This window comes from Oreochromis niloticus, linkage group LG10, assembly GCF_001858045.2.
Source record: "Oreochromis niloticus isolate F11D_XX linkage group LG10, O_niloticus_UMD_NMBU, whole genome shotgun sequence".
In the NCBI taxonomy this organism is placed as follows: Eukaryota; Metazoa; Chordata; class Actinopteri; order Cichliformes; family Cichlidae; genus Oreochromis; species Oreochromis niloticus.
The window spans coordinates 7499965-7522753 of NC_031975.2; the positions used below are offsets into that span (position 1 = coordinate 7499965).

The window sequence follows — 22789 nt, forward strand, 5'->3', positions numbered from 1 at the left end:
ACATGTCACAGACAAGATGTGTTCATCAGACTGATTGCAACGAGTTGGTCAACTGTTTGCATTTATTAATTAAACATCAATCTGTCTGTCTAAGGCAGACAACGACTGTTGAAGACAGGTTGCCTTCCTTCATATAAACTGTGTCTTGCGATCTAAAGTGATAGTGAGGGTGTTCAATCTCTGAGGAACCAGCTGGTTGCTGCAACTAATACATACCAAAGTAAAAAGGTTCTATTATTTAAGCTAAATGCATTTTATATAACCTCAGTTTAGAAGATTTTATAGTAAACTTAACTTAAGCTATAGTTAACACAGAAAAGTCTACTGTAATCGGTCTAGTTTTTTTTTTTTTAAGAAAGCACTCATATTTGTGGATTTATAATATGTGTTTAGAGGCAGGGACCTCAGTTTCTATCACATTGCTGTGCCCCATAGGCCACACAGTTACAGGAACACTGGTTTTATTAACACTTGCACAACAACCCTGAACATCTATACTCATTCATTAATCGCAACAGGACTCTTGGTCATTATTCTTGGCCACACAAACACTGGAAACCACAAAACACATCCACAACACTCAAAGCCTAGACATAACTGAAATAATGATCACACCACTAGTAAGTTAAAGTTTAACTAAGTTAAAGTTAAAGCAGTCCCATGGGTATACTGCACAATATTGCATATTCATGTACTGAAGTACAAAATAGCACAAAAGAACTACTAAACACAACTACACTTGTGAGTATCCAGGAAAACTCAGGGTAAGTAGGAACATTTAGTGTAAATTCAGTTAAATGCACTAGCTTATATAAAACAAGCAGCCTTTATAAAGGACACTTGCTTTAGAACTTCGCTACAATGCATTATGCTCATAATCTTGAAACACTTATATCCTGTTAACCTTTTTTTATCTTATATCAGCACCATCTGTTTAAATGAAAAAGTAATTCACTCAAAATTTTAGCATTTTAATTAAACAACAAAGCTTTCAGTGGTTTCAGCTAATTACATAATATGTATACATTGGAGTGATAACAGATACACAGCAGTCACCTTCAACTAAAGACATTTTGGGGTGTAAAACAAAGAAAACACAGCCGATGAGAGTGACAACCAAAATAATAGCGCAGGTTCTCGAAATGTGTATTACAGCAAAGAATGTATTTTCATTAGTGGCTTGTTATTTGTTGTCTCATGTTTGGTTATTTTTAGAATGTTACTCAAACGACTGCATGAGAGCAGTGACAAAACATATTATTACACTGAGAAAGGCCTTCAGGTACTTATGAGTTACCTCTGTACAGAGTTAGTCGTGTGATCGAAGCTTGGGGAAAATGCTGTTAAATAGATGCCGTGCAGCCTCCTCAACCCCTGAGCTTACATCCAGAAATGTGTCGCAAACAAGCAGTTCAACCAGAAAAGGGCAACAAAAAGCTATTGACCATCACTGCTAATCACACCGCCAACAATAGCACAGCTAATAACCTGACAGAGTTGTCTAGCTCAAAGAATATCAGTCTTAATCTGAAAGGTTGGTGCCCTGAAAAAAATAAATAAAAAAAAAAAATCAGGGCAGCACATAAAAACTGAACTGTCAAACAACGTCAAAGTGAGAAAGAGCTATCTGGCAGGCGAAATTCCAATATCTTACACTAGAATGACAACTGGATCCAATCATGGCAGAACACTTCAGTGAGCTGGTCAGGCATCCTTCCAGTCCCACAGACACATCCAACTCAAAAAGATCACACTTAAGCTTCACTTTTATAATTACAAATCAACTCTGGATGCAGTGTGGCTACTGAATGTTTAAAACCTTACTCCTGGAGATGAGTCACGAATAAAGCTTAAAAAAAGAAGAAGAAAAAAGACAGATTTACAAAACACAACATGTTCTGTCAGGTTTTATTTTTAAATAAAAATAAAAATATTAATATAAATAAATAAGCACCAGTTAAATTCGACCTCAAAACTCCAGCTAAGTCGCCTTAAAACAATATCACATTTATAGCCTTGATGTGTACTTATTAATAAAAAATAATCATATACTCAGAGATCCTCCTAAAGTTCTCCTCATTTTTCCAGTAAGAAATGCTGCTATTATAAATAGCCATAGGTCTATTTGTAATAACTTCACACATCTTGACACCCCTGAGCCTCTCTTGCTGTGGGTGCCATATGTCACTCTTTGTTGTACCGATCCCAGACAGCATGTACAAAAGCAGAAACACAGGTGTAAAGTTATTGAGAAGCAATGAGAAATCAAAATTGGATGGCAAGGTAACGTGTCTGACAGCACAATAGAACTCATCATCCTGATTAAGCTGGCCGTCGCTTTTTAATTATTCCCCGTGTTTCATTCGAACGCGATCTCAAAGAGGTCACAGTTAAAAAATTAGAAATGCCTTCTAAAGCCCCTCCCCGATGTAATGCCTTGGATGGGTAAAGACTTGAGAGGGTGGAAAAAAAGATGTTATTGTGAAACCAATTTTTTTTTTTTTTTTTTTTTTTTTACAAGACCTGCCGCATTATTGAAGAGCGCTAATATCCAAGAGTGCTACAGCTGATGAGGCCCCAAGGTCAGTGATGCTGCTGCGCTGTGCTGACCAAAGCCACTTAGATTCCTGGTGACATCGTGATCAGAAACAACTGCAAAAGCAAATCCTAATAACTAACTGCAGTCGATTTTTTTGTAACTACAGCAACAAACAAAAAAACAACACTAAAGTCATTTACTATACATATTTCAGGAAATGCATTGTTCCTTTCTAAGTACTTAAAGGCTATTTTCCAGAGACCGAACAAAACGTCTCCAGATGTGCTAAAATGTTTTTCCAGTAATCACAGTTTACCTTATTTCTGATCCTTTTTATTAGATTTATAAGTAAAGCCCAAGAACACAGGTATTACACCGACCTGTGATGTATCTGCTCTGGTCTACCTAGTACATGTTGAACTTGTGTGTGCTTGTGTTTGTATTTCTAGTGGTACGTGTGTGAGTGTGTGTGTGTGTGTGTGTGTGTGTGTGTGTGCGCACAGAGGCTTTGATAAGAGGTCTTGAGAGGTATAGTGGAGGACCATGCCCTCCTCTCCTCTGCACGCCTCTCCTCTCTATCCTGGCTAGCAAGCTGTCCTCATTACTGTCAGTCAGCATCAGGTTTAGCAGTGCCAGGCTCCTGCACAGCCCTCTGTCCTCTCTGCCCTGCCAGCACTAGCCTGCCTGACGGCTGCCATTGGTAAGCATTGTAAGAGCCCCTCAATCCCCTAGAAAACCTAATTACTCTCCACCCGCAACCAAGGAGACCACAGCAGGGAAAAAAAAGGAGGCAGAGGAAAGAAGAATCACACACACGCACCCTCCATTTATAAGCGCAATAGCAATTATTCAAACAAAAGAAAATGCGTATTCGTATTATATTTGCAGTAAAATAAATAATAACAATAATAATAATAATTACACTAGCTTTCACATTTACAAATCATTTATATTTCAGTTGAAGTATAAATATTGGTGGAAGGCATAAAAAAAGGGAACACAGGATACATTTAGAAAGTGTGAAACATTAAAAGGAAAAAAAAATGCACGAATCAAACTGAGCATCGCTTTGACTACCCGTTAACTGGGTCACTCAGTTGGTGATTGTGTCTGACCACCAAACAAACAGTCATTCATATGTCTCTGCTCTGGCCCCATTTTCATCTGGAGCAGTTCCACCGAGGCCACTGAAAGCAAAGGAGCTGACGGGTCAGGGATTTAAACCCATCTCCAGCTTCAGCACAGCAGCCATTACCACAGGGGGAAAAAACAACTCCTTGTGTCAACCTCCGTCTGAGGAGGGGCTTATTCATGTTGGCTGCACATCTGCTTTTTTCAGGGGGTGACACAAGAGTGACAGCGAAGAATTCCCATCAAGTTGCTTGTCACTTTCCTGTCGTCTTGGTCAAAGTTGTCTTTGCTTACTATCGGACTGTCTCTTGGTCTCAGTGAGGAGCATTTAGTGTCACTTGTAAAGCCTGATTTCAAAAGTGCATTTATTTCAAGAGATAAAGAAAGAAAAAAATTTTTCTTTCAGCTGGACATCTTGGTCACTCACCGGGATAAGACCTGTGCCACAAGCCTTGAAATGCAATGTCAGGTTCGGATAATAGCCTGCACAACACAACATTCGCTCTCTTTCTTCTACTCTGTGTGCTATCTGCACAGCAGAAATTGCTTGAAAAAGAAGAAGTCTAATAGGAAATAATGTTCTTTAACACTGGAAATATTTGGGAGGGCTCACAGTCATAAAGTGACGCTCACCAAAGATAATGATCCGGCATTCTGTTGCACGAATTACATTATAGACTTTTGTCCTTGAATATTCTTTCGGACTCGTGCAGCTGTGCAGATCTGAGTTGGAACGGGGAAGCTGGTGCTTTTAATAAACTCACAGGGACATTCAAAGGGGCTGGCAGCTACGGAGGTTTCATTTTCCCAGCAGTGAGCTGTGTCATTTAAAATAAGGATCATTTTGACAAGGGGAATATCATAATGCTAAATCTAGATCAAATAACTGAGCAAGGTGTAAGACTAGATTTACAAGCCCTTGTAATCCTGAAAGACTAAGAAAGAAACGGGCACAGAAAGGGGAGGATGCTGCAGTGAGGAAGAATGATAGATTGAGAGATAAAATATAAAAAGAAAACAAAGGAGCAAGCAAAGGAGACAGTTTTGTTTTCAAATGTGGATATCAAACTACCTGTTTCCAATACAGTGTGTGTACATGTGGTCACAGCACAAATGGCCTGGGGAAGGGAATGCAGCTTTGTTAGTTGACTTCATTAAAACTTGAGTCTTGAAATTTCTAGAACCTCAATACACCTGGGAGGTTTTTTCTTCTGCAAGCAGCCACATAAAGCACAAACAGTCCCTAAGAGAGATGTGTGGAACGCAGACAAGTGGAGGAGGTTGGGGCACTGGTCAATTTGCCATTCACAGAAGAAAAAAAAAGAAAGATAGAGGAAAGAAAAGAGGCAAAGGAAAAAAGGGAACGTGACGTGCAAAGACAGACAGGGAGACAAAGAAGGAGGCAAAGAGAAAGGGTGGAAACTCCAGCTGTCAGAGACAGGCTAGCACTAACAGAGGGCCGTGAACAGGGAAGCCACAGTCACAGCTGCCACAATCTGAAGTAAAATTCAGGACAGTGGTTTAATGGTGGATCTGTCTGATGCCCCTAAATGAGCTCAACCAGTTTACTACCACAGTTACCTGATAAAGCAAGCGGTTTGCAAATCTTAAGTTTCAGTAAAGAAAACTGCAGCGGCAAACAAAACGAGCATCTCTCAAAGTATTGTCACAGTTGCTTTTTTTGCAGTACACATTTCTTTTTTCCTGCACAAAGATTCAACATCCTATAGACTCCCAGAGACACACCGACTACCTGTTCTCAATGGCTTACATGGCAAATCCCTTTATGAGGTACAAGGGAAGGGTTACGCCCATTGCTCTGTAAATGGATGTTGCTCTTTCCTTTCATTTCCATAACAAGCCATCAGAACTCATCTCCCACTGAAGTGGCCACAGTCCCACTGGCAATTAAAATCATGCTGGGACATGCCATGGTTGTGTGTGACTCCACTGTGGGAAACAAAAGCACCGGCAGCAGCGGTAATGACGCCAACAGTTGAGTGGTAAATCTCGAGCAATGTCGGCAGAAGCCGTCTCTTTGATTTCTCCAGGAAACCCAGAGCGGGCCTCGTTTACACGTTTCAGTTTGAGCGTTACTGCAAAATATCAAACGAGAAGATCGCACGGAACAGCATCAACTCATCTCTGTCTTCTTTACTGCCTTCTATATACAGTGGCAGTACTGAAAAGGTGGGTGGGTTGTTGATAGTTTCTCTTTATTTTTCAGAGAATTTTCAATTCCTAAACAAGCCTGAAATTTAGTTGGGGAAAAATCGCAATTCTGAACGGCAGATTTAAAACTTGCTAAAATTTAAGGGGTTTGCAATAGACTTTAAAAATCTATCAAGCATCTACACTGATAACGAGACGATTATGTACTACTATCTGTCTGATTAAACCCAAAAGGTTATTAATCAGTACCATTTTACATTCCCATTATTGTTGTTATTAATTAGAGCAGGATGTTTCAGACTCCAGAAAAAAAGAAAAGCCCTGTTTCTTACACTTAGCACATCTGCTAACTAATTTCCAGAAATGTAGACAAATATTTTTACAGTTTTACACAAAACTATAGTACGTGGTGATGAATAAATTTGGTATTCGCATCCCTTGTTCAAAAGTAACCTCATTGCAATGCATCTAAAGTACGTAAAGGTGATAATAAAATCATTTCTGTCAAAAGGGAAACTACACGTTGAGAATTTGCAGAGAAATCCTGGCATTCTAAAGCTACTTTTAGCAGCCTATCTAACAAAGCCACGGCTATCCCCAGCCAGGCTAAGAGGAGACGAGGCATAAATGAATGTGCATAAAGCACTTTGCATCACATCATCATTGTTTAATCCTTTCATTCTCATCTGTCAATCATCCTCAGATGCAACCTAATCCCTGAATATTTGTGGACCGGTCTATATTGATACCTTTGACATGACTTGTAAGCACAGCTTCTATTTATAATACAAAATGTTCTTTTTAAGTCATGAGATAAGCCTTAGTTGGGTGACATTATTCATTTGTAATGTGGGTGCCAGTTTGCATTTCTTTAGCCTGTTTTCTTTGATTGACAGGACCTGTGGTTATCTCCCCTTTGTGCCCTTTACCAATATTCTGGTGCAGATAGTCACAAAACCCCCCTAAGATTACTCAAATCATACATATACATGATTCTCAAACGCTGGGTGGAAATCAGAGGGAAACAGTGCTCTGTGACTTACTCGTCATATCTGCAAAAAACTGACTCGTACAAACAAAAACAAAAAAGTCAACTGTCTTATTATGACAGCAACTTACATTTCATGCAATGCTGACATTAGAAACACAAAGGTTTCACGTTTTTTTTTAAACCGTACAAATGAAGGCAAACTGATTTGTCGTACATGTTACGTCAGATATGAATCAAAATGAGGGCGTGTTCACTTTAAGGTACCCCAATGATCGTCTGTCGCCTTTCTCACTGTCTCTTGACACTTGGAACTGTCCATGTTTTGGGGCAGTGTCAGTTATGCCTGCTGATACAAGATGTTTTTCCTGTGATCCTGTCATCCCAGCACTAACACCTTCAGTTGTTTACAGTGAAATGTCCTCTGTGTTCACCTTCACCTCCTGTCTGTTTTCAGCATTACTCTACGTGATGTACATACTGTATAGAGTTACCATGCCGCAGCGTTCGGCAGCGCGAGGTCATTGGCAGGGTTCACCTGTGAGGTCATTGCTAGCCGTGAGAAAATTAATGCTGATTGGTCTCGTCACGATTTGCTCCCCGAAGCTCGTGCCGCCGAGGCAACTGCCAAGACGAGCTTCCTTAAACAAAACCCTATTCACCGGCAGGCATAAGCAGCCAGGCAGGCACACAGCGGAGTCGGGAAAAAGGGACAAAAGAAAGTATCCGCCACAGCGAGACAGAGAAAACTTTCTAAATGGGAAGTTCCAAATGAGACTTCTTTTAAAGGTCTTTTAAAGTACAAACCCATGCAATGTTAATCTATCTGGCTTAATCCCATTGCTTTAAGATCCTTTATAATCCACATTCAATACAGCCATTTTTCTCCTCTAACAAGCTTGCCCTATAGCCATTTTATAAATCATTGGTACAAGGTTTGTGTAGTGCCACAAATTCTGTTACGGTGTCATTACTTCACTGAGTTATGAATCACGCAAGGTAGAATGACAAATATGTTTAAGACCTGTAGAACTGCTCAAAATATTGTATTTCTGTGTGAGTCATGACAAAAAAAAGAAAAGAAAAAGTGGTATAATGCTCTTTTAAAAAAGATCAACAATAACCACGACAGCAGTGGAGTTTCTTCTCCACTTAAAAACTGGAAGCATCATCAAACATCTGAGCTGTTTTACTGCACCTTGGACTTTTATGAGCAGGGCTTACAGCAGACGAAGTTAAAGCGATATACTTGCCACACAAGAAAACAGAGAAAGACTGGTAGTTTTTCAGCCATATGCCGATATCCTTAAGTCACCATGTGCTCTGGCTTTGAAAGTCTGCACTGCCAATTCCTTATTTGAAACCTAACCAAGTCTTTAACAATGCCTCTCTCTGATCCGGTGGAAAGGAGAAAATCTATTATCGATTTCCACCTGGTTTAGGTGGAAAAAGCCCTGATAGCGATGCTGAATAGCACTACAGTGTGATGTGCTATAGCCTCCACAGTAAAAAGTGGGGGATGGTGTGAGAGGGCATGTCAACAAAGCCTTTGACTGTATGCCACAACACCATCTGCACATGCTGAATTTTTAATTGTCAATAGAACTGCTCAAGAACAGTAATCAAGAAGACAAAAGATAATGTGCATCATGAAGAGCCTGTACCACAGTTCCTGCGTGATTGGAGTTGGGCTTATTTTTTAAAATCACCCATTGTTTCAGTGCTAATTGTGAGAAATTCTACACGCATGCAACACAACAAAGATATTTCTTAATCACTTGTGATATTCAATCCCATTCAACTCCAGACCAACTCAACAGACTTCGAATTCAACCAGTAAATGCAATTCATCACTGTCACTGAGAAGTCACCAATCATTTCTCGCAAATTCAGTCAGGGTAATACAGGCCTGTTCACTCCAAAATATAATTCACCATTCTGCATAATGTGCACCTTCAAAACCACATGAAAGGAAGGTCTTGATTCCACTTTCAAATAATCAGATTTCCTCCTTTCACCCAAATGTAAAAGTTTCAACCAACAGCCTGCATTCTCTGCAGATATATTAGAGCCTGTCTCCTGTCAGTCATGACCCTGTCAAGTCAAGAGGCAAGTTGCCAAAGCAAGATGGTTTCACCACTTAGACTCTGATGCATTAAACAGACAATAAAGCTTGATTTAATACTGCTGCAGACTAAAATCGGAAACCTCTGCTACAGGATTGTAATAATAAGACAGAGTTCATTTCAAAACATTTGCCACTGCAAACAGCTGTGATGAGGGATGAAATAAGCAAATCAGGATAAAAACAATGGAAAAAATATTATATGGAAAGAAAACAGTGGGGTAACGCAGAAAAACAACATAACCTTAATCATGCTGAAAATTTCCTTTAAGTCTCATGTTTTCAACTTTAATTGCTTTGGTGAAACAGCGCAGACAAGGTGAGAACAATGGGTGCAGACTATTTTTTTTTATCTCTTCGTATCTGCTGTGTGAGCACACAAAATTAGGTAAGCTAGTGACATGAGACAAAATCATTTGCTTTGAGCGGGGATAGTGACCAATTTATTCTTACCTTAGGCTGGGCGCGACGGGGAAAGGCAACCTTAGGATCAATCTGAAATGAGAAAAGAATAGCAAAATTGTTGTTAAAGGATAGGCTGGTATATCTTTGGGGTGAAAGGCACCGAACAGGTGTCCACAAAGGACCCCGGGGTGAAACCTCCACACTGCCGCATTTTGACTCCTTTAGACTCCTCGAGAATATAATTACTGGTACTTCAGTGGCAGTTGTACTATATTGGGTATTTATTATATGGCTATGATGTTGGATTATTTTTTTAAACAGGATCCCCCACCCCGAGAATATTTTGCTCTATGAATGCGTAAATCAAGAGGAAGAACAAACCTTTCTTTTTCAAATTGCTTGAATATCTCATCAATGGCTGAGAAATTGTGAACAATGATAATAATTTATCTTTTTTAAGATTTACAAAAGCTTCATAATTAACATGTACTCTTCAAACCTAGAGTCGCCTTTAAGAGCTGACAAAGTTATCACAATTACAAATTAAAGTCAATATGAATAGCGCAGCAAAGCAGTAAAAAGAACACAGAACGAAGACATTTCTGTAAGACGGTCGTACCACTACATTACTGCGTCTAATCTTTGACACAGTCGGGTTAAGGATAGGGTGATGTTTCACTAAAGGGCAGACTAGGTCATGGCTCTGGGTAGCTGACAGACTACAGAGATAGGTAAGAGAACAGTGTGTGCCACGGTTTCCCCCTGCTATGAAAAACTGCCACAGACTGAAAATGAAGGACACCGTCCCTGCTTTGTCCTCCAGAGATCCTGAGGTCTTTGTCTTTGTCATGTTTATATCACAGCAGCTTTGTGGCAGCTTTAATCTCCGCCAATGTTAAGGAGCTACTACCGGAAGTGGAAAACAATGTATAGGGAGGTGCCTGCTATGAAAGTGAGTAAAGCTAAGATGAGTCCCATAGAATCGATGTTGTTCAGCTCAACTACTGGCAAACAGCACATTGGGTTTTTTTTAAATAAAGTAAAATCGTATATGTATAATCTCAGTGACCAGTTCATTTGTAAACTGCAGTAAAAGAACCTGATTACTCAGTATATTAATCCCTACTGCAAAACAGCTTATCATTTAAATTTACTGTTGGCCTATCAGCTAGCCTGGTTCCTTATAAATGATACAGGTGCACAGTTTAGTCCAGCAACTGGCTTTGTTTCCCGTCATGATTGTCACTAGGCAGACCAAAGCATTTAAAGAGAGCTGGCCAATATCACCGGCCTCATTACTCACTGTGGCAAATTATCTACAATTGATGGAGCTCAATGACACATTCTAGGCACAACACTCAGTGCACTGAGCAATGTACCTTAGGAAACCACATATTAATTGCTGTAAATTACCATTTGTGTTTTCAGGCCTAAATACTGGTGCTCCCAAATTAGCTGTTGATGCTGTATAGCAAAAAAAGAAAGAAAGAACCCCCAGTGTTAAAATAAAGTTGGCGTGGAGACCAGCCACACCAATGTTCCGCTGGTCGTGGTCGCAGCAGAGGCCCACTTTTATTTTAGGCAGGAATCGCTGATTGAATATGACAGGAAGAAAATGAGAGTCTGGGGCCGGTGACGCCTCCAGATATTGCCAAATAACTGGGAGGATGCGTCAGATCAGCCTGTTTCTCCATCTTGTGCTTGTTATCTCATTAGCTACATCTTCCTCATTAATTTCTCTGGTATAAAGGTATGTGGTGGGGGGTCTCATCAACCTTGCACTTACAGTGAAGAGGAACTGTCTGAAACAGCAATGTCATCCTAAACTCTCATCGCCTGGATGCAAATTTGAATTTGAGGAGGGAAAAAAGAAAAAAAGAGAAAAAGAAAATCATGAAACTCTTCATGCTGTTCCATATTGTGCTACGTGACACACTGACATATTTACAATTACTATATCAATTCTATGCATTCCTACTCTCTCGGCACAGATGGATTTATTTAAGAAAACGATATCTCATCACGCCGAGGAAAACAATGGAAAGAAAACACTAGATGAAAATTCGCCATCTGCACGGATCAATTAAGCCATTGAGACTGACTACATTTTAATCTGTTTGAAGGAAAACCATGATGTGCAATGTCACTGTCATCTTCTCTGTCAGTCTCACTTATTACTGTTATCTTTCTAAATCGGGTCAAAATGAGAAATGAATTCAATAACACCTGGGCACGGTAACTCTGCTTGTAATGAATTTCATTTAAAGATTTGTCTTAGCACTTAGCCCCAGGCATAACCAATTCAAACTCAATTATTTTGTGCACCCTATTTGAGCAAAGACAACACATTATGCTCTGAATACCAAAGTCCTACACTTGGTAATGTATCTTACTTTTTAAGCTTATACAAAATATATCAAACATCATTTTACCACACCACATAAACTAATTGTTTTTCTGTCCTGCTGAGAATTTCTATTCACTATGAAGCGTTTGGTCTTGAACGTGCGCATGAGAACACTTTAACACAGCAGGAAAAATTTCATGTAGTCTGTTTAAAATTATATATATTTTTAAACAATTACATGCAGAGAAAAACGTTACTGCAGATTGCTTAAATCTCACTCAGAGCAATGCAACCAAATTGGGCAATGAGGCCTTATTAACCAATCCTTCTGTGAAATGTAGCAGTACCTTTTTAGGTCACAACTTATGACGAATAACTCCTCTGAGAAATTTAGAACTACAAGAAGAGGAGACGAGGCAGTTGTTTCCCTTCGCTTTACATATTAAAGCTTTAGGTTTTCATGTAGGAAGCTTCTTCATACCTATCGGGCAGGAGTTACCCTTTGCACTGAATACGACTGTATCAGAGATTATAGTGTCTCAGTTTCACCTGATACTTCCTTCCTGAAACATTTTTTTTTCTTATGTAACACGCATACCATCAGGCTTGGGTTGAGTGAACTGGATGTAAGACGTGCACCCGTTTCAGTAATTTGACTCTAGTCTGTTCTAAACCTGCATGTTTTTTTAAGCAGTAAAAAAATAAATAAATAATAGCTATTTATTAGTTTGTTTTTGCCTATGTTCTTGTTTGAGAAATGACTTTCCTTTATGGTCTGTAGACAAATCTCTCTTACTGTGCCATTGCTTTCATCTTAATTTTACAACAGCTGGATGCAACAAAATATTCGTACATTCTTTTGATTCTTGAAAGGAATTCTGGGAACAAACCATGAGATGGTAGATAACATATGTCGAGAGTATGCAAAGAGTGTCGCTGTTGGGTAGAGGGCCAGAGCTCTGACTCAGCTATAGCTATTTGGCTACCATACAGTAGCAACAGAAACAACAACAAAAAAACCAACACTTCATTAACCCCCCTCTGAGAAATTTCTTTACTATGGAAAAATCACAAGCAATCTGACTTGGAGCCGAACGAACAATCTGCTCTAAACACAGTCGAATGGTCCGGGAGATATGACTACAATATCGTATTGTAATTGAAAACATGACTGTAACTGAAGGTGTAATGTGTTCAAATGTAAACTGTAATCAAAATGCAACTGTGAAAAACAACAATAATGTGCTCACCTATTCAGCGAAATCCAAATTTCTTTTTTTATATCAAACCAGAACAAATTTACATATGTGTCAAATATCATTAAATTCTTTCTGAGACAATGTATTGTTTTGTTCTGGGCTTTTATTACATCTGTTATCTTTAGCTGAATGTAGGATGCACAGTATGAGGTACTTTTTGTTGTTGCACTGATTCAATTACAGCAGCAGTACCTGTTATGTACAATTGACTGGCAAGCACTAATGTGATGTCATTTTCAATGGACCCTGCAATCAGAGTATATGTGCCTTTAGCAATGTGGGTGTCTCAGATGAATCTTAACCATCTAACCAGTGTGCACACTCGAGTTCATGAGAACCAAGAGGCTACAGTGGCATGCTAAAGATGCACTACTCGTGACATACCTCACGTAGCAGTAGTCTCCAGTGAAACATCTTTAAAGTATGTGCTCACCTTATAGACTTGGCATCACCCTCACAGGACCCTTTCTTCAAATTACGTTTAGATACACCTTTGTAATATGATGCAACATGATCTCACAAAGAGCAAAAGTGGATTTCCTCAAGACATCATACAAGCAGATACGTCAACGTAATAAATGAGAACAGACCAGGAGGAATCCCCCCCACCACCCCTGCCCCATCATCTTTTTATCTTCCGCAGCCTTTTACTTAAGGGTCTCCGAGGGCTGCTTCTGCATGCGACTGTGGGAGATCAGGGCAGAGAAACAGCACATATCTTAAGTTCACATCTTACAAAAGGATTTCATATATTAATGCAGCTCCTGGGTAAACTCTCTTCCTCTCTCTTAAGACATATCTACGCTAGCATGATGATGTGGTGTTTAAACTAAAAGGAAAAGCCTTATCAAAGCTTGCAGCTTCTCTCAATAAGTGTGTGAGCAGGTCCACAGGTGTGCGCGTGTGATAGCAATAGAATAGACAAGAAATTACAACATAAATGTTTCATATCTGTGCTGTCAATCTCTGCTGACTTTCGCCGTGGAATAACACCTCGAAAAGGCAGTTTGTTATGATCCTCAAATCAGTAATGAGAATTTTACCGTCATGCTCAACAAGCAAATTGGCTACATATATATATATATATATAAATATATATAAAAAAATTTACCTCTTAGAAATATGCAACAGCATTACAAACATGAGCCACGTTTGCTGGTAGTAGCCTAAAAATGACACTACCGCTTTGACAAACCTCTGATGACCCGTACGAGCGGACAGGAGACAGAAACAGATACAGAAAGAACTAATAACGCCTTCAGCCATAATTAACCGCGGAAGATGGAGCACCTGCTATACTTAAACAAGAGCGAGTCAGTTTAGCTCACTGATTTGACTTTACTTCCTAACACTATCTGATGAATGAAGCTCAGATTTGTCTGGAACAGCTGCTCTTCCCTGTCCTTTCTCCTGCTTTGCTCTTGGGCTGTTTTTTTGTTGTTTTTTTTGGCTTCTCCTAAACTGCAAGGATAGGTTGACCTAAGGGTTACTTTATAAAGGCTGGATTTACCCAAGACAAAAAAAAAAAAATCCGGGGGTGGAGGGGTGGGGGGGCTGACTACATATCATTGGGTTTTATTGGTTGAAGTGAATTAAGCTCAGAAACCCTAAACATGCTATCACACCATCAGATCTTGCATTAAAAAAAAATAAACCCATGTATGCCTTTGTAACACCTTCACGTAAGAAAAAAAAATCAAATCAATCTACTGTTATGTCTGAGATTAAAATTGATGATGTCCTTCTTCATACAGGCCTGATTTGAAACATCTTCAGCAACAGATGCTCTGAGTTGTACATTTATAAACTGAACAAAGCATCATGAAAAATGGTAAATATGTTCTGAATTACCAGCATGTGTGTTTTGAAGCCCCCAGGCTTTGCTTCCCCATATGTCTCATTCACATTCATTCTAGGCTAGAGTGTTTTCATAACCGGACAAAAAGTAGAGCACACAGTCAAAAGAAAACATTAATACCAAATAAAGAAGCATATGAAACCAGCGTTGGTGTGCCTGTCTTCTTTTAGTTGGGAGTAAAACTGATTCTATAGCACTCCTGATCTCAACACTAGGGAAATTTTATGTTTAAATCAAAGTGGGGTTTGCAGTTGATCTAAAAGTACATCAGACTAAATAAAATACCATCTGTGTTTGTGTTTGTGACACTGATTTAATACTGAAAAATATTAGATTTAAAATAACAGAGCTAAAAACATCCATATGATTTTGGCTTTACACTTGCACTACCCAGCTAATACGACCTAACTTCCTGTCATTGCACCTTCAGCCATTCTCACTTTTTTCCAAGGTTACCAAGGACAGACAAACCGCTAAGGATTCGTTCAGGCACTGCAAACGAGGGAGACCTGTATCAACCCAACATCTGCAAACACATCAGGACCATCCATATTTGCTGGACCGGTTCATTTTTCCCCCATTGCCACTGAGCAACTTTCTCAGAGATATGATAGATCCTAATGCAATGCGATCTTGATAGTGTGAATGTTAAGATATACAACAGCACAGCAGATACAGCACAGTGACTAATGGTGAGAAAGACGATACAGACAGCCGCCTTAGGTTTGTAATCTTCTACTGCACACTGACGGGTAAACAACAGCACGTTAGCAGCTGGGAAATATAAATGTCTGCATGCATTTGAGTCAGCAGAATCGTTGGTTTGTCAATTATGCCGTCAAACACTCAGCCAGTGATAAAAATGTCCAGCAAGAAAACACAAACAAAACAACAATCTGCTACACTTCATTTTGCTAAAGCTATTGATTACCTCCATTATTACTGGATTATCAGTATCATCCATATTTTCAGATTTATGTGTGCGATGAAAAACTACAACGCCACCAGCAACAAGAGGCGGGTATGCAAAACTAAACTGGCTTTTTTTTCAATATAGTCGGGGTCCCGAAATTATTATCTTATGCTCTTACAGCCCGGCGGATTAAGAGTTAAGACATCGACCATGCAATCACAACACTGCCTGATCGAGTCTGGCCAGGTCTATCTCCTCAGTTTGTCAGCTGTCTACTGTAGACTATCTAATAATCAAGGGGAAAAAAACATCACCAAAAATTACTAAAATAATTCACTTCCAAAGCATAATGATTTCGCACAAGCCACTATTCAGGCTTAATGATGATTCAATGTCAGACTTTAAAATGTCACCATTCAGTTCTCATGCATTTCACATCTCAATTATAAGTGTGCCAAATGTGATCTAAAGCCTACAATACGTGTGACATAACACCACTGTTTGTGTGCATATCTGTAGCCAAAGAACAAAGTGTATCCATAACTTGCTACACAGACATGCAACAGATAAGAAGATTTAGTGTTGCTGCACGACAGTTATTATACTTTAGCAGAGCAAGAGAAAATACTACTTAACTCAATTATTATACATAAGAGGTCCCACATTGTTTTAATAATGGGATTAAATTCTGCCTACAAATAGTCTGAATATTACAATCTAAAAAAAAGAAAAGAAAAAAGAACCAACCGATTTTTCTTGTGGGCAAAAAAAAAAAAGAAGCTTTTTCGTAATCAAGAAATCAGCTGTAACACAAGTGGTTTGAGACTGCAATTTTAACAGGTCATTAATGTAATCCCATGAATATTGTAACATATGTTAGCGGTATTAAAAATACACAAGAAATTAAACTGTTTCCTGCTGGCACTGCTCTCAAAGTGCCTTTGGGCAAGGCAATTAAAGCAACAACTGCTCTATTTATCAGACATCAGTAATAGACTGCCGCAGCACAGGCCAACTCTCAGGTGTAAGCATATATATTTACGTGCTCCCCTCCCTTATTCATACCCCCCCATGACCTTTGCTGTAAATATATATGCTGTCAAGCTGTCACAAAGCTGCTCATTCAAAATGTCAGACTTGAAGTTATCAAACTGCTCTAGATTCTGCATCAAAGTATGTTTATATCTCCAACCCTTCAAGCAGCCCCCGTAAAGTGCTTCTAAGTATTCCCCTCTGGAGAGGTTCTGCAAGTTTTGCAATGTCATCGGCCTGACTTACCGGTCATTTTAATGCTAAAAAACCTTGCTCTTGCTCTATAGTCGCTACGTCACAACATAACCCCACCGTGTGTCCTTGTCTCCCTCATTTGCATAACACAGTAATAGAGCTGATAGCAGTGAAGACATAACATATAAACACTAAGCACGAGGTAATTGAGAGATTACCTGAAACTTGAAAAAGAAAACATAACACAAAATATCTAATAGGCTGGAAAAAAAAATCACACACACTCAAAATTTTAACTACAAGTGTGTGTTATATGCCTTTTTTAATGAAGGCAAATTGCTTATTTTTAGACTAGCAGAAAAACTACCCTCCCCCCCATAAACCCTTCTGAAGAATCAAACCTCCACCGATGAGCTGAAAACTGTCCAAAAAGACTCATAGCTCCCCCAAAATAATGAAAAGAATAATGATTATAAATAAAATATTAAAAAATTATAATAACAATAATAATAATAATAATGATAATATGAGCAGCCACATTATTACAAACCTCGCAACTTAGAAAAAATTGGAAGGAATATAAAGTAAGGTCTGCCACCCAACAAACAGCAGGTTTCTCAGCTCTGTGCCAATCACACTCAAGCTTAGGAGTAAGCAGCAAATTCTTACATTTACATTACTTGCCTTATCCTACGCAGACTTGTAGATTGCACATTATTTATACACTGCTACCTGAAGTATAATCTATTTATCTTCCAAACTCCTTAAAAAAATATTTCCTCCCAGTGTAAAGTTGGCTTCAGCCGAGGGAGCGCGCACACTACATTTCCTCGATATGCACCATTCCATTACTGTAACTATTGCTGGCATATCTGGATTCGATAAAATATAATTGCAGCTGAACCATATCTAATCCAGCGCATCGTATAATCTTTAATTATTCCTCTGGTGACGAATTTCAACAAATTTCAGAATGCTTGGCAGTCATTAAACCTAAGTGCATGAGTGTATGTATATGTGCACTGGATTAATGACCTTACTTAAGTAAATCAGACAACTCTTTAAAAACTACACATGCACTCTTAAAGTATTTGACATGATACTCCTGACTGATTGTTACCTCACTAATGCATTTATGTATTCTGATTATCATACATTACAGTAATTAGTTTGAACATACTGGCAGCTTAAAAATGTATTAATTTATATTTAATGTGTTTAATCTCTAATATAGGGCTCAAACCTTTCAGACTCATAGTATCTGCTAATCGGACATGCTATGATACAATATCTGCTAGATCAAACAGTAGCAAGGCAGCAGTCCTGAGACAGCACGCCCTTGTGTGTCCACATGAGATATAAGCACACTGCCACATGTGTCTGCAGCAAAGAAGGGGGCGTGTCTGGCCCCATTCAGCCAGAGAAGTAAAAGTGAACACATGTAATATTCACCCCAGAGTTGTGTTTTATTTTATTGCCAGGCTCTCTGTGGAAGAGACCAGCACACATTTAGCCACTGTGCGTGACCTTGATCGACACAGCCTGTCAACCTAAGAAGTGTCCCCCCCCTCCACCACCGCACCACCCACAAGGCCCTACTTAGGCAGTAAAAAGTCTCAGTTGGCAGAGCAGCATAAACACAAAACGTGAAATGAACTCTGGTGTAAGAGCAAACGAAATCAACTCACCGTCTTTGAGTCTAATTCGTGGTGTTGTTGAGCTAAGACTTTATCTACACTGGCAGCATCTGTAAACGTAACAAACCCAAATCCTCTGCAAAACAAAGACACAGAGAGGACAAGAACAGCCATGTTAATAATCATTTAAAATTACATACATATTAAAAAATGACCCCCCCCACCCCTTGCAAATATAAATTTAACCTGCAACTTGCAAATAATAAACCTGCATTAACAGTGTGAACAACAATCCCTATGACCTTACTGCTGCACAACAACATTTCTTTGCAAATATACATTTCTAATCCAGATTACGGCTTGTCCTGTGGCAGATTTTGGGAAAAGCAAAAAACAAAAAAACAAAAAAACAAAAGTGAGGACAGTGCTCATCATTATTTGCTACGTTACAATATGAGACGACTAGACACACACAGCAAAAAAAAAACAAAAACTGTGGTGCAGTCACAAAGTCAATGTCAAATTGCATTCGGCCGCAGCTTTACAGCAGTGAGCATTTAAGCTTATCTGGCTTGCTGTGAAACCACACGCAGGCGCGCGCACACGGGGACACACACATACACACACAGACATACGCGTGCGAGAACACGAACACATGGGCGCGCGGGCACACAAAACACACATACACGCTGGATTAAACACTGAGCACGGGCAAAGTAAAGCGATATCGCTATGTGCACTGGAAAGGGAAAAGTAAGAAAAGCCCTGTATTTACCTTGAACGTTTTGTCGTGGGGTCTCTCATCACCATACATTCTCTTATTTCTCCGAATTTACTAAAATAGTCTCTAAGGCTGTCTGTGAATAGAGAGAAGAAGAAAAAAATATGTCGGGTCATTTTGACAGAAACATATGGGCATGCTGTTGTCACTGTATTTCAAAAATACCCCGCGATGCGCATAGGGGTCGAATAGAGGACTTCAGATGGACGGAGATCAAAAATAACATCGTGCGCACACACTAGTGAGATATCCCATACAGTACACTACTGCACAGTGCACATTCGCACATACACCGCCGCCAGCAGCTACAGCGAGCACTCAGTCACAGCGACAGAGGGGAAAAAAAGAAAAAAAAACAACAAGAAATGCTGGTTACGGTGTAAAAGAGAATAACAGTCTCACCTGGTGAGGTTTGCCAGCTGAGGCCACCGATAAACATTTTACTGTAAGGGGAAAACACAACAGAAGTGAGTCCAGATGTCAGTTCGGCCATTTTGACGACTAACTACTTCTAAAAGCGACCTTAAAGGATAAAGGAAGACTATGAAAACACATTCGCGCTTAGTAATTACACTCTGGCTACATAAAAGGGGCAGGCCACTCTTTGCTACGGAGCTGAGGTCTTTTAAAACTGCATCTGGAAACAGACCCGTGCCCGGTTTAAGTGCGTACTGTTGGGAGGGGGGTGCGGGAGGGGGGACGAATCCAGCACGGCAGTCGAAGTCCTCTCCAAGATGTTGTAACATGAAAAAAAATCGTACCTAAGGATTAAATTTAGAAATATATCCTTACCCCGGGTCATGTTGTGAATCATTTAGGCTTCCGGATGTGGCTTGACTCCCGTCTCCTTCCATATCTATTCCAAACTATAGGCTGGGACTACAGTAACAGTGACAGACACGCACAGATACGGCAGGAGATATGCAAAGCCCCGCTATGAGAATATTACTGAGCCGGGAATGAAAGCGTCACACGTGGGATCAGCTCAGCCCCCTGCTCCCTCCTCCCTCTCTCAGCATGCTCTACCTTGGCCCACAGGGGGCGGAGCCTGGCTCTGTCACCTAACCAATCCAATTGACGTCAATTCAGGCAATCTGCAAACCAATCCTCCGATTTGTCATTTAATTAAGCAATAAGCCACTAGAGGTGAAAGTGGCTTATTGCTCTTCTACGCCAGTGGACACATAGCATGAGAAATGTTATTTTTAATTAATACTGTTTACAAATTGTTTTACCACTGAAAGGTAAGGCTTGCAAAAGCAAAAGCGACATGCAGACATTATTTTTTTTGTTCTTATTAATTACAACTGTTTGTTATTCTTCCGCCGTGTAATCTAGTGCGCTAGAAAGACGTAACAAAGTGGCACAGTCACTATTTTAATAATAGAACATGACATATAGTCGGGATTTTTAAGTGTCTACTGAGAAATAAGCGGGGTTTAACTCGACAGGGAGCAGCAAAGAGTGTGGTCTAACTGTAAAATAAGTATTGTGCAGGTGCACGGGGGCATCTTTTTTTTTTCTAACTGAAGAATATTTGAGCGCCAATAACTGAATAATATAAGTATAATAAGTGTTACCGGTGGACAGATTCATCTTTGCAAGATGATTTGTTACATTATTACCACTAAAATGTCAATATAGTTCTTTTTAGTTGGTGCATTAAAATTATTGACGTCTTTGCAAATGAACCATTCAGACATGATCCATAGAATCCCGCTGTACAAGGAACAAAGCAAGGTTGTAATTACATGTTATAATGTTAAAAAAAAAAAAAATGCTCAACCTAGGCTCAGAATAGGCAAAGAATCTGAATTTAAAACGTATTTCCAGGATTAAGGAAAGTTATTTAAACATGTTCCAGCATGGTTTATGTGTCTCTGAGGAAAAGCCTCTGTAGCTGATGCTGGGGTCTCACCTTCAACTACTACATTCATTACTAAAGCCAACAAAGAAAATTTTCCCATGGAGATCAATAAAAGCTTGCATCCTTACATACAGTGATGCAATTATAGATCCATCCACTAGATAACCTCTAATGAGCTGCTAGCCCTGCCCTCTGTGCAGTGTATGTGGAGATAAGCTTGCTCTGCCCCCTCATGACCTTGAAGAAGGTGATGACAAAGCAGACTAAGAAATTAAGAATAAATGAGGGTGAATGACATTTTTAAGATATTTTAAGATATGGGCCTATGCATTAATTGCGCAACGTGCTATCAATAGAACACAATAAAAAATACATGTCCAATCTGTTTCAATTATGTATCATACATTTGTCTGATTGCTGCTCAGAGATGTCACGCTGACAATATTAAATGACCGCAGTTTTCACTGATATGAGCCAAGAAGATGCCTCATACTCTCTGGGAAATGACTAGCTATCCTATTTTATTATTCACAGTCAGTGACTTTTTTTTTTTTTTTTTTTTTTTTGTATAGGCCTGTCTTTGCTGAGTGTTCAGGGTTCTACCAGAGGGAATTTCTTATCTGGCCAGGCAGCATGTTTTTGAAACAATGACTTAGATAAAACCCAAATAACAACACTTTTGTCAGTTGAACAGCTATAAGTCTGTCATTAGTTAGGGGACTCTCCACATTGCAGCTGTCTGTATCTCCGAAACAAAGGTACGGAAGCAAATGCCGGCAATTCCTTGTAGTATGCGAGTGTCAAAGAAAATGGAAATATGACACCTTGTGTGAAAGACTATTACTTATTATGCCTTATTTGCACCATTGTTTTTGTCCCATGCCATTTGCTGATGCATTTATGATTGCTTTACCGTTGTCATATGCGCAGTGGCCTCCTGAAAGACATGCCTGAAACGTGAGCGCAAGAAAAGCGCATCCACACAGCAGCTGAACAGAGGAAAAGTTAGCGGAGGGTGGGTGGGTGGGTGGGTTATAAATTGATGTGGAGTATGAGCTTGGAGGAACAACGGGCTTTAAAGCCCCATCACAAGGTGTGCAAAAATCACAGTGGATTTAACACATGAAGAGCAACTTCTGTTTCATGCTCAAACAAAAACACTGGAGGCCCGGGCTTCACGGTGCGGTTGTGAATTATTCTGTTTTGTGAACAACAGCATTATTACCTTTCCATCCGCGGTTGTTACGGCATGAAGAGAGGCGAGTTAAATGTGACAGAAAAGGGTACGGCGGGTGTGCTGTTTCACAACGTCTCATCGATCCATTGCCGACCAGATTTGGCCCCAAAGCAACCTGTAAGCAGACGAGCCGAAATCCTTTGGATCTCTGTGGGGTAACGCTCACAGGGGGTTTCCGTGTCCAGATCTTTTTTTAACACTCAGTGAAGGAAAAGCACATATAGATTGTTTTAAATTGACCAGTGTTCTACTTTAATCGGAGCAGCCAGCACCGCCTGATGAAAGCGCCTAAAATGTTTGTAG

General features: G+C 39.6%; 1 protein-coding gene across 1 annotated transcript in view; it reads right to left on the reverse strand.

Annotated features, from left to right (window-relative positions):
* Positions 1-20419, reverse strand: part of msi2b (musashi RNA-binding protein 2b) — a 258025-nt gene extending 237606 nt beyond the window's left edge. The window contains 5 exon segments of the mRNA XM_019363878.2: positions 9409-9450; positions 18653-18737; positions 19377-19458; positions 19785-19825; positions 20175-20419. Of these exon segments, the coding sequence (XP_019219423.1) occupies positions 9409-9450; positions 18653-18737; positions 19377-19458; positions 19785-19825; positions 20175-20236 (312 nt within the window). The 5' untranslated portion in view covers positions 20237-20419.
* Between the last annotated feature and the right edge of the window lie 2370 nt (positions 20420-22789).